The sequence below is a fragment of the Salmo salar genome, chromosome 15 (genome assembly GCF_965601325.2).
Source record: "Salmo salar chromosome 15, fSalSal1, whole genome shotgun sequence".
Classification (NCBI taxonomy): Eukaryota; Metazoa; Chordata; class Actinopteri; order Salmoniformes; family Salmonidae; genus Salmo; species Salmo salar.
The window spans coordinates 50053352-50065701 of record NC_138305.1 but is presented as its reverse complement, the minus strand read 5'-3'; the positions used below and the strand labels follow the sequence as shown (position 1 = coordinate 50065701).

Here is a 12350-nt window from a genome sequence, read left to right as displayed (position 1 = left end):
GTACTCTATACAATCTACTGCATCCTGCCAATGCCGCACGGCCATCGCTCATCCATATATGTATATGTACATATTCTTATTCATTCCTTTACACTTGTGTGTATAAGGTAGTGGTTGTGAAATTGTTAGATTACTTGTTAGATATTACTGCAAGCTCGAAGCACAAGAATTTCGCTACACTCACATTAACATCTGCTAACCATGTGTATGTGACCAATAAAGTTTGATTTGATTTGGAACGGATGTGGGTTGAGCTATGTCTACATAAGGATGCAATTTCTTTTTTTTTTTATCACAAAGCTCTGACCAAGGCCTCAAGAGCAATGTGCGGGCTTCTTCTTTTTTCTCATGTTATTGAACTGTTACCATGCACCTGCAAAAAAGATAGCTCAGATGTGCGAGTGCCTTTTGAATTTTGAACCACTTGAATGTAGACATAAATACAATACTTTTTTTAATTAAATACAGTCCTTTTTGTATTAAAATTCGCAAATGAGGTAATACACATGGCCAAACGTATGTGGACACCCCTTCAAATTAGTGGATTCGGCTATTTCAGCCACACCCGTTGCTGACAGGTGTATAAAATCAAGCACACAGCCATGCAATCTCTTTACTGAAGAGCTCAGTGACTTTCAACCTGGCACCGTCATAGGACGCCACCTTTCCATCTAGTCAGTTTTACTTGAGTTAAAGTATAGATACCTTAATAGAAAATTACTCAAGTAAAAGTGAAAGTCACCCAGTAAAATACTACTTGAGTAAAAGTATAAAGTATTTGGTTTTAAACATTAAGTATTAAAAGTCAAAGTACAAGTATAAATAATTTCAAATTCCTTATATTAATCAAACCAGACAGCACAATTGTCTTTTTCTTTTTTTGTTTACGGATAGCTCGGGGTACAGTCCAACACTCAGACATCATTTACAAATGAAGAATTTGTGTTTAGTGAGTCCGCCAGATAAGAGGCAGTAGGAATGACCAGGAATGTTCTCTTAAGTGTGTGAATTGAATCATTTTCTTGTCTTGCTAAGCATTCAAAATGTAACAAGTACTGTTGGGTGTCATGGAAAATGTATGGAGTAAAAAGTACATCATTTTCTTTCAGAATGTAGTGAAGTAAAAGTTGTCAAAAATATAAATATTAGTGACGTAGCGGTCTAAGGCACTTCATCGCACTGCTAGAGGCGTCACTACAGACCCGGGTTCGATCCCAGGCTGTGTCACAGGAGACCCATGACCGGGAGGTGACCGGGAGGCCAGGCTACATAAACACACACAGGTCCCTTTGTGTGATTCTGATTCCTGGCTGCTAGATTTGGTCCTATCTGGTTCTAATTCTTCTCTCCTGCAGCATCTTTCACAGAGGAGCAGCACCTGTGGTTCCTGGAGTTCTATAAGAAGCTGTGTGTACTGGGCCTGCAGCATGAAAACGGCCACTCGGACAACCAGGTCTACCCGCTGGAGCTGGAGAGCAAGTACGCCCTGGTGCGACGCAATTGCGCCTACAACTTCCCCGTGAGTGACTGCTGACCAACACACGCACACATATACGCATGTAAACACACACACAAGTTTCCTACCAACCCTCCCTCCCACTCTTGAACAGTCTCTGAAGTCTAGCAGCGTGTTTGAAGGAATCAAGTCTGTAACTGTACCATCTGTCTTTCTGCCTCTGTTTGAAAATGCTCCTGGTCAACTCTTGGTGATTGTTGCCATATGGGTGGCTTAGTTTTTTATAAAAATGTCTTAAGTTTTGCGGCTACATGTTGCAAACACCTTACAAGTTTGAAAAGCTTTATAAAGCTTGCACTTTTTGAGTCTATAGAGGGGAATAGTGTGCCTTATAGTCAGTTATTTAAATCACCTACAATAGTGTATGAACTGAAATAGTCTTGCCAATAGTGGCGTGCATGTGTTGTGGACGTTGTTATAGTAGGGTCGGAACGAAACCAGTATCGCAATACTCCTTTGTATCGTGTGGCAAGGAAACAAACCATGAAGCAGAATTAACTTCTTTAGGAGAACAGCCCTAATGTTGGAAACAAACATCATTATGTTGTCATCCAGAGTCACATGTATTTATTTATAGCACACAAGTTATAGCACACAACCTTTTACAAACAGCAGGTTTTTAAAGGACAAAAGAGTTTGGTCTGCTTCGTGTTTTCATTTTTGGCATGAAAAAAATATAGCGAAACTGGAATCGTCTCAGCCGTAGTGTACAGTAATGTTTACAGTGCATTCGGAAAGTATTCAGAACCCTCAACTTTTTCCACTTTGTTACGTTACAGCCTTATTCTAAAATGGATTAAATATTTTTCCCCCATCAATCTACACACAATACCCCATAATGACGAAACAAAAACAGATTAACATTTTTGCAAATGTATGAAAAATTTTTAAAAAATGATATCACATTTACATAAGTATTCAGACCTTTTACTCAGTACTTTGTTGAAGCACCTTTGGCAGCGATTACAGCCTTGAGTCTTCTTGGGTATGATGCTACAAGCTTGGCACACCTGTATTTGGAGAGTTTCTCCCATTCTTCTCTGCATATTCTCTCAAGCTCTGTCAGGTTGGATGCGGAGGGTCGCTGCGGAGCTTTTTTGAGGTCTCTACAGAGATGTTCAATCATGTTCAAGTACGGGCTTTGGATGGGCCACTGAAGGACATTCAGAAACTTGTCCCAAAGCCACTCCTGCATTGTCTTGGCTGTGTGCTTAGGATCGTTGGCCTGTTGGAAGGTGAACCTTCACCCCAGTCTGAGGTGCTGAGCGCTCTGGAGCAGGTTGTCATCAAGGATCTCTCTGTACTTTGCTCCGGTCATCTTTCCCTTGATCCTGACTAGTCTCCCAGTCCCTGCCTCTGAAAAACATCCCCACAGCATTATGCTGCCACCACCATGCTTCACTGTAGGGATGGTGCCAGGTTTCCTCCAGACGTGATGCTTGGCAATCTTGTTTGTCATGGTCTGAGAGTCTTTAGGTGCCTTTTGGCAAACTACAAGCTGCAGGGACTGGGAGACATTTGCCTTTTACTAAGGAGAGGCTTCCGTTTGGCCACTCTACCATAAAGGCCTGATTGGTGGAGTGCTGCAGAGATTGTTGTTTCTCCCACCTTCACAGGGGAACTCTGTAGCTCTGTCAGAGTGACCATCGGGTTCTTGGTCACCTCCCTGACCAAGGCCCTTCTCCCGATTGCTCAGTTTGGCTGGGCGGGCAGCTCTAGGAAGAGTCTTGGTGGTTCCAAACTTCTTCCATTGTAAGAATGATGGAGGCCACTTTGTTCTTGGGGACCTTCAATGGTGCAGAAATGTTTTGGTACCCTTCCCCAGAGCTGTGTCTCAACACAATCCTGTCTCGGAGCTCTACAGACCATTCCTTCGACCTAATGGTTTGGTTTTTGCTCTGACATGCACTGCCAACTATGCGACCTTTTAAAGAAAAAGTGTAAGCCTTTCCAAATCATGTCCAATCAATTGAATTTACCACAGGTGGACTCCAATCAAGTTGTAGAAACATCTGAAAGATGTTCAATGGAAACAGGATGCAGCTGAGCTCAATTGAGTCTCATAGCAAACATTTCTAAAAACCTGTTTTCGCTTTGTCATTATGGGGTGTGTAGATCAATGAGGATTTACATTTTTATTTAACCCATTTTAGAATAAGGCTGCAACGTAACAAAATGTGGAAAAAGGGGGGTCTGAATACTTTCCGAATGCACTATACCTGCACGTGTTTTCATGAGTCAGGCACGTGTGTATTTTTAGCACATGGATCCACCCCCTGACCTGCTGAATGATAGTGTCTCTGCCATACTCTGTCAGCACGAAGTTAAAATTGTTGTCCCATGGTCATGGGACTTTAGAGAGTTACACACACACACACACACACACACACACACACACACACACACACACACACACACACACACACACACACACACACATCATGTAATGGGGTCAGGAGGGTAGAGGAGCCGCCTGTAACAATAGGCCTGATGAGAGGCCTTGTCCACAGCTCTTTTGTTCCCACAGGCAGGGAGGTTCTCCTCCCCAGGTCCAGCTAGGTGTCTCTGCTTCACAAATAGCACCCTATTCCCTACATAGTGCACTACTTTTGACCAGGGCCTATAGCTCTGGTCAAAAGTAGTGCACGACGTTGGGAATAGGGTGCCAATTGGTATGTAGCCTAGGTGTGCCCGCTTCGCTCAAGCCCTCATTAATGTATCATTTGGGACTAACTGTGGTGGCAGTTCAAGGTCGTGGTTATTCGGGCACACCGTAGCAAAACGTTTTGCAACAGAATATGAAAACGAAGGCCTCCCATGCTGTGTCATTACTGGTCGTGACCGGGGGGGGGGGGGGGGGCTTGGCTTGGCTCACCGCGCTCAAGCGACTCATTGTGGTGGGCCGGGCGCTTGCAGGCTGAGTTCGGTCGTCAGTGGAACGGTGTTTCATCCGACACATTAGTGCAGCTTGCTTCCGGGTTAAGCGAGCGGATGTTAAGAAGCGCGGTTTGGCGGGTCATGTTTTGGAGGATGCATGACTCGACCTTCGCCTCTCCCGAGTCACGAAACTGGGGAGAAAAAGGGGGTACAAATTTGTAAGTACCTTCCTGTTTCATTCCGTTTGGTGGCCGATGAAGTCGACCCAGCTGTCTGCAGAGATAAACCTCGTCAACTGTCTCAAGAGAAGGCAAGCATCAGGGAAACTGTCAAAGTTAATTGCATTTTAGTGTCTGGTCACCATTTTAGTATGGAATTGTTTTAATTCAAAAGAGTGTTGTTCACACACTATACAAGACTTACTGCTCCTAGTACTTGTAGATAAGAACTTTTTATTCAAAATAGAAACTCCAGCACAATGGCATTATTGTGTATGTTCTACAAAGTTTCTGAATCTTAGTAAATAAAAGGATGCTTGCATTATGTGGTTATACTAGCCTTGCGGGGTAGAAGATTCCATTTTGATTATGGCAAAAAATGTATCTCAGGTTTCCACAAGTGCATAGGGATTAATTTTGAACAAGTTATCACTCCCTGTGATATCACTTTTTCTTCAGGCCATGGTGTTATTCGCTGACCCTAACCACTTCCTGACGGAGCTTTACCCCACCTTCTCCAGTCTGTGTCATGACCCCGAGATCACGGTGCGACGCACAATGGCCGAGGGCTTCCACGAGGTAAGGTGGCTGCTGTTTGGACACTGGCTTATTCTGTTCTGTCAAAAAAAAATACATAAAGGATGTCCATAACTCAGATTGGCAGTCTGTGATTTGTGTCATTACTTAATTTTGTCAAAAAAATTATTTAAGTGACAGGGTTGACTCTTAAATCAGCCATAACTCCCCTTGTGACAGGGGGAATGGAAGTGTGTTGTGTGCAACAGAGAGGGGCTATTGAATGTACAGTGGGTATCATATGTACCCCCCCTTGGATTTTTTCAGAATTTGTTGCGTTAAAGTGGGATTGAAATAGATTTAATTGTGATTATTTTTTTGTCATTGATCTACACAAAATACTTCATAATGTCAAAGTAAAATACAATAATCTAATTAATAACAATTTAGTAACTAAAATATATATGTCACTTAAGTATCCAACCTTTTTCTTTAGGCTTAACAAATCACAGTAAGTTACATGGACTCACACTTTGTGAAATAATAGGAATTTCCTTTTTTGAATGACTAATCCTTCCTCTGTCCCCCCATAGTTACATCAGTAAGGTCCCTCAGTCAAGTATTGAATTTGAAGCACCGTTTCAACTACAAAGACCAGGTAGCTTATCGAAACCCTAATTAAAGGCAGTGATTAGTAGATGGGTAACAATAATGAATCAGACATTGAATATCTCTTTAACCTCTGGGCGGGCTCGGACATCCAGCGAAAAATCCTATCGCCATTAGCATAACAAAATGTATTTTTTTTATTTTTTTTTCAAATATAGGACTATGTTATATCGTTTTATAGATACACATCTCCTGAATCGAACCACGTTGTCCGATTTCAAAAAGGCTTTACAGAAAAGGCAAAACATTAGATTATGTTAGAGGAGTATATCGTAAAAGTAGCCACATAGACATTTTCCGACCAACCACATGCATCACAAATAACCAAAAAACAGCTAAATGCAGCACTAACCTTTGACAATCTTCATCAGATGACACTCCTAGGACATCTTACACAATACATGCATTCTTTTGTTCGATAAAGTTCATATTTATATATAAAAACAGCATTTTACATCGGCGCGTGACGTTGACTAACTATTTTCCCTCAAATGCGTCCGGTGAAACAGCGCTACAATTTACTAAATTACTATTCGAAAACATTTTTAAAATGTAATATTGTCAATCTAAGATTGATAGATTAGCATCTCTTGAAAGCACCTGCAATGCCAGATTTCAAAATAACTTTACTGGGTAATCACACTTTGCGATAAAAGGGGATGCGATACTCAGAAAAATAGGCTAGCAATACAGGTCAGCGCCATCTTGGAACAATCGCATATCAAATCTAGTCTTGTATACTATTGTCAATAATCCCTTACCTTTGATTATCTTCATCAGAAAGCACTTCCAGGAGTCCCAGGTCCACAACAAATGTATTTTAGTTCGAAAAAGTTAATCCTTTATGTCCCAATAGCTTGTTTTTGTTAGCGCGTTCTGAAGGCTGCTCCAAAAGTACCGACGGCCGCGGGACTTCTCGCTCAACAAAATGCATTTTTTATTTAGGTTCGTTCAAACATGTCAAACGTTGTATAACATAAATCTTTAGGGCCTTTTTCAACCAGAGCTCCAATAACATTCAAGGGGGACGATTGCATTGTCTTTCAAAACGTTTCGAAAGGGGTTGGGTAGCCAGGGGCGCCGGCGTCATAATGGTGATGGCCCTCATGTGACCACGTTCCACAGACTCATTGTGTCAGTTTTCACAGTAGAAGGCTCAAACCACTTTGTAAAGACTGGGGACATCTAGTGGAAGCAATAGGAAGTGCTCAATGAACCATTGCTCACGGTGTGATTTATAGGCAAAGTGATGAAGTTTGTCCGCAATTCAGAATTCCACTTACGATCTGTCTCGGGGTTTTGACTGCCATATGAGTTCTGTTATACTCACAGACACCATTCAAACAGTTTTAGAAACTTTAGGGTGTTTTCTATCCACAAGTATTAATTATGTGCATATCCTAGCTTCTGAGTTTGAGTAGGAGGCCGTTTAAAATGGGCACCATTTTTTTTCAAAAATCGCTGTAGCGCCCCCTATCCTAGGCGACCGTCAAGAGGTTAAGCATGGTTAAGTTAAGACACAAAGATACAGTTGACCTTCTGAGCTGCAGGACAGGAAGGAAACTGCTCAGGGTCCCACGGTTGACAGTGCATGTCAGAGCAAAAACCAAGCCATGAGGTCAAAGGAATTGTCCGTTGAGCTCCAAGACAGGATTGTGTCGAGGCACAGAACTGGGGGAGGGTACCAAAAAATGTCTGCACCATTGAAGGTCCAAGAAAACAGCTGGCCGCCCGGCCAAACTGAGCAATTGTGGGGAGAAGGGCCTTGGTCAGGGAGGTGACCAAGAACCCAACAGAGCTCTAGAGCTCTTCTGTGGAGATGAGAGAACCTTCAAGAAAGACAACCGTCTCTGCAACACTCCACAGTGTGGAGTGTTTGCCCCTGAACAGGCAATTAACCCACTGTTCCTAGGCTGTCATTGAAGATAAGAATTTGTTCTTAACTGACTTGCCTAGTTAAATAAATGCTGTGGGAATGTTTTTAGAGGCAGAGACTGGGAGACTAGTCAGGATCAAGGGAAAGATGAACGGATCAAAGTACAGAGAGAGCCTTGATGAAAACATGCTCCAGAGTGCTCAGGACCTCAGACTGTGACGAAGGTTCCCCTTTCCAACAGGACAACGACCCTAAGCACACAGCCAAGACAAGCAGGAGTGGCTTCGGGACAGGTTTCTGAATGTCCTTGAGTGGCCCAGCCAGAGCCCGGACTTGAGCCCAATCGAACATCTCTGAAGAGACCTGAAAATAGCTTTGAAGTGACGCTCCCATCCAACTTGACAGAGCTTGAGAGTATCTGCAGAGAAGAATGGGAGACACTCCTAATACAGGTGTGCCAAGCTTGTAGCGTTATACCCAAGAAGAATCACGGCTGTAATCGCAACAAATTACTGAGTAAAGGGTCTGAATACTTAGGTAAATGTAGTATTTCAGTTTAATAATTTTTTTTGCTTTGTCATTATTGGGTATTGCGTAGATTTAAATCAATTTCAGAAATAAGGCTGTAATGTAACAAAATGTGTAAAATCTCAATGGTCTGAATACTTTCCCCGAATACACCGGAATTACCTAAATGACAGTGAAAAGAATACAAATATACGGGATAAAATATTCCAAAACATGCAACGAAGCACTATACTGCAGAAAGAAACACAGCACTGCTCAGACCCAGATGCAGACACAGGAGGCGAATAGTACGAGTCTCACAATTTATTTCAGTAAAACGGGCAGGCAATCGGAAGTTAAGGCAGGCAAAGAGTCATAATCCAAATCAAAGTCAGGCAGGTTTGGGATGGCAGGCAGGGTCAGGACAGGCAGAAAGGCCAGAACCGGGAAGACTAGAAAAAGCTAAATCTAGAGCACAGGAAACACGGGAGCACGCTGGTAGGACTTGACGGGACAAGACAAACTGGCAACAGACAAACAGGAGACAAAGGGCTGTGAGACAGGGGTTTAATTCTAGATACATGGAAAGTGGGATGTATACGGAGGGTGCGGGGCAACAGAATGCGAACAGTAGAGGGGCTAAGGACCTTAGAGATGGGGAAAGGGCCGATAGAATGGGGGGGAAGTTTGTGGGAATCCACCCGGAGGGGCAGATCCCGAGTGGAAAGCCATACCTTCTGCCCAAGACCGTAGCGGGGAGCAGGGTCTGGTGGCGGTCCGCCTGTCATCGATACCTGGAGGCGGTCTTGAGAAGGGTGGCCTGGGCTCTCTCAGGTACGGTGACAGCGACGGACGAACATCTAGGCAGAAGGTATGCTGACCTCTTCCTCCGGGACAACCAGGAGCTGATATCCCTGGGAACACTCTAAAGGTGAGAGACCAGTAGCAGAACAGGAAAGGGTGTTGCGGGCATATTCCATCTACATAAGTTGCTGGCACCAATGGTGGGATTGGTGGAGATGAGGCAACGAAGAGTCATCTTCAGGTCCTGATTGGCTCGCTCTGACAACGTTTTTGGTTGCCCACCATGGTTCCTGACGTCTCCACGTTCATTACCGCCTGCACTGTGTGTGCGCAGAACAAGACTCCGCAGCAAGCTCCGGCTGGCCTCCTTCAACCACTCCCTGTTCCTCACAGGAACCTGGTCCCATATATCCTTGGACTTCGTCACGGGTCTCCCTCCGTCAGAGGGCAACACCACCATCCTTACGGTGGTGGATAGGTTTTCCAAATCCACCAATTTTATCCCCCTTCCTAAGTTGCCCTCAGCTAAGGAGACGGTCCAGCTCATGTTGCAGCACGTCTTCCGGATCCATTGACTTCCGGTCGTCATGGTTTCCGATCGCTGTCCTCAGTTCTCATCCCGGTTCTGGAAGGCGTTATGCATCCTCATTGGGTCGTCGGCCAGCCTGTCCTGTGGTTTTCATCCCCAGTCTAACGGCCAGTTCGTATTATCACAGCTCAGGCTAAGACCCAGATGCAGACAATGGAGGCGGATAGTACGAGTCTCTGAGTGTATTTCCGTACAAGGGGCAGGCAATCGGTAGGTTAAGACAGGTAAAGAGTCGTTATCCAAATCAGAGTCAGGCAGGTCCAGGAAGGCAGGCAGGATCAGGACAGGCAGAAAGGTCAGAACTGGGAAGACTAGAAAAAGCAAAAACTAGCGCACAGGAAACACGGTACCACGCTGGTAGGACTGGCAACAAGACGAACTGGCAACAGACAAACAGAAAAGGCAGGTATAAATACACATGAGGTAATGGGAGACACCTGGTGGGGGTTGGAGACAATCACAAGACAGGTGAAACAGATCAGGGTGTGACAACATCAAAGCAATACACATTTTGGCTTGAAGTTAAAGCCTTACAGTACCAGTCAAAAGTTTGGACACACCTACTCATTCCAGGGTTTTTCTTTATTTTTACTATTTTCTACATTGTAGAATAATAGTGAAGACATCAAAACTATGACATAACGCATATGGAATCATGTAGTAACCAAAAAAGTGTTAAACAAATCAAAATACATTTTATATGTAAGATTCTTCTTCCACCCTTTCCCTTGATGACAGCTTTGTGTACTCTTGGCATTCTCTCAACCAGCTTCATCAGGTAATCACGTAGAAGGCATTTCAATTAACAGGTGTTCCTTGTTAAAAGTTTTCTACAATTTAGGTATGTCCAAACTTTTGACTGGTACTCTATGTTAGGGGCAAATCCAACATAACACATCACTGAGTTAACTGCCTCCTTATTCTCAAGCATGGTGGTGGCTGCATCATGGTATGGATATGCTTGACATTGGATAAAAAGAAACAGGCTGGAACTAAGCACAGGCAGGGTCAAAGACGAAAACCAGCTTCAGTCTGCTTTAGACCAGACACTGTGAGAGGAATTCACCTTTCAGCAGGACAATAACCTACAAAACAAGACCAAATCTACACTGTTGCTTACCAAGAAGACAGAGACAGAGTGGCTAAGTTACAGTTTTTACTTAAATCTGATTGAAAATCTATGGCATGACTTGAAAATTGCTGTCTATCGATGATCCCCAACAACCTGACAAAGCTTGAAGAATTCTCAAAAGACTAATAGGTAAATGTTGCACAATCCATGTGTGCAAAGCTATTACCTAATAAGACTCACAGCTGTAATCGCTGCAAAAGGTGTTTCTGACATGTATTGACTCAGCGTGGTGAATACTTATCTAATCAAGGTACTGCATATCAGTGTTTTCTTTAATATTTGTCTGTAAAAAAGTATATTTTCTTCCACTTTGACATTACAAAATATTTTCTGTAGATTGCTGAATGCTTTTTTTTTTTTATCAATTTTAATACCACTTTGTAACACCATAAAATGTGAAACATTCCAAGGGGATGAATACTTATAATACCCACTGTAAGCTTAAAAAAAAAAAAAAATAGTTATCTACCTTATATATCTATGGGTAACAGGGTTGACGTGTTATGCTCAACATTCTCAGTTTTCCAACACAAAATACCTGAAAATGGCTAAAAAGAGTAGGACCAGCTCACCTGCTTGTACACCATGATTTGACTATAAGATGGTCAATGCAGTGAAAATTGTTTTAAAAAGCCTTTGTGTCTTAGCCAATCCATGGCAAGGACAAAAAGACCCACCAATACCTTGCGCCTGAACAAACATACCCAATTTGATAACATGTTTCTTGAGTTATATTATCTACAAATGTTGTGTATGTCCCAGATCCTCATACAAAAGCAATTTCTGTGTGCTACATTTCAGAACAATTCAAAACGTGATAGATCACACTGACACAACCCGATGGAGTTTGACAGCCTGAATTCCAATTCGATGTAGTCTGAATCGATTAGTCTAATTCCCTGAAATAGAAATGGATTTGACCTCAAAATCTGGTTGCGTATGCCAACACATAACGTCACAATTTCTCTTCTCCCCCTCTTCTTCCCTATGATCGCTCAGATTGTCAAGCTGTTGGGCCCCAATGTCCACTTCATTCACAAGGAGCTGGTTGTGTTACTGCAGGACGACTCACTTGAGGTGAGACACGCAGAAGACTCACTTTGTTAAAAGTATGTTTGAAATATGTAGTAAACTAGAAAAGTGCTGACTAGCTTGTCTTAACTTATTTCACAACCATAAATACTTTATGGTATTGGTAGTGACTTCAGTAGTAATGGTAGTGACTGGTTATAGTGGAAAAAGTAGGTACATGGACAGATTGATTGATAGAAGGATGGATAGGATAGCAAGAACATGTGAAATTTGATGTTGTGTCTAGATTGAACGGTTCAAGAGATACTGTTATTGTTGGTGAGTTATTATATGCTAATTTATGATCAAGTTACGTAATGTACACTAGAGTGTTTTTTTTATATGCATTTTTTTTATTTGTTATTTTATTATTATTTTGTATAAAAAATGTTTACCCCTTTCTCTCCCCGATTTCGTGGTATCCAATTGGTAGTTTACAGTCTTGTCCCATTGCTGCAACTCCCGTACGGACTCGGGAGAGGCGAAGGTTGTGAGCCATGCGTCCCCCGAAACACAACCCAGCCAAGCCGCGCTGCTTCTTGACACAATGCTGCTTAACCCGGAAGCCATGTCGG

General features: G+C 42.8%; 1 protein-coding gene across 3 annotated transcripts in view; it reads left to right on the top strand.

Annotated features, from left to right (window-relative positions):
• ppp4r4 (protein phosphatase 4, regulatory subunit 4) overlaps positions 1-12350 on the top strand; it is a 152532-nt gene that overhangs the window by 105752 nt on the left and 34430 nt on the right. For all 3 annotated transcript variants that reach the window (XM_014145076.3, XM_014145077.3, XM_014145078.3), the window contains 3 exons: positions 1356-1519; positions 5071-5190; positions 11704-11781. In XM_014145076.3, the coding sequence (XP_014000551.3) occupies positions 1356-1519; positions 5071-5190; positions 11704-11781 (362 nt within the window). The remainder of the gene's footprint in view (positions 1-1355; positions 1520-5070; positions 5191-11703; positions 11782-12350) is intronic.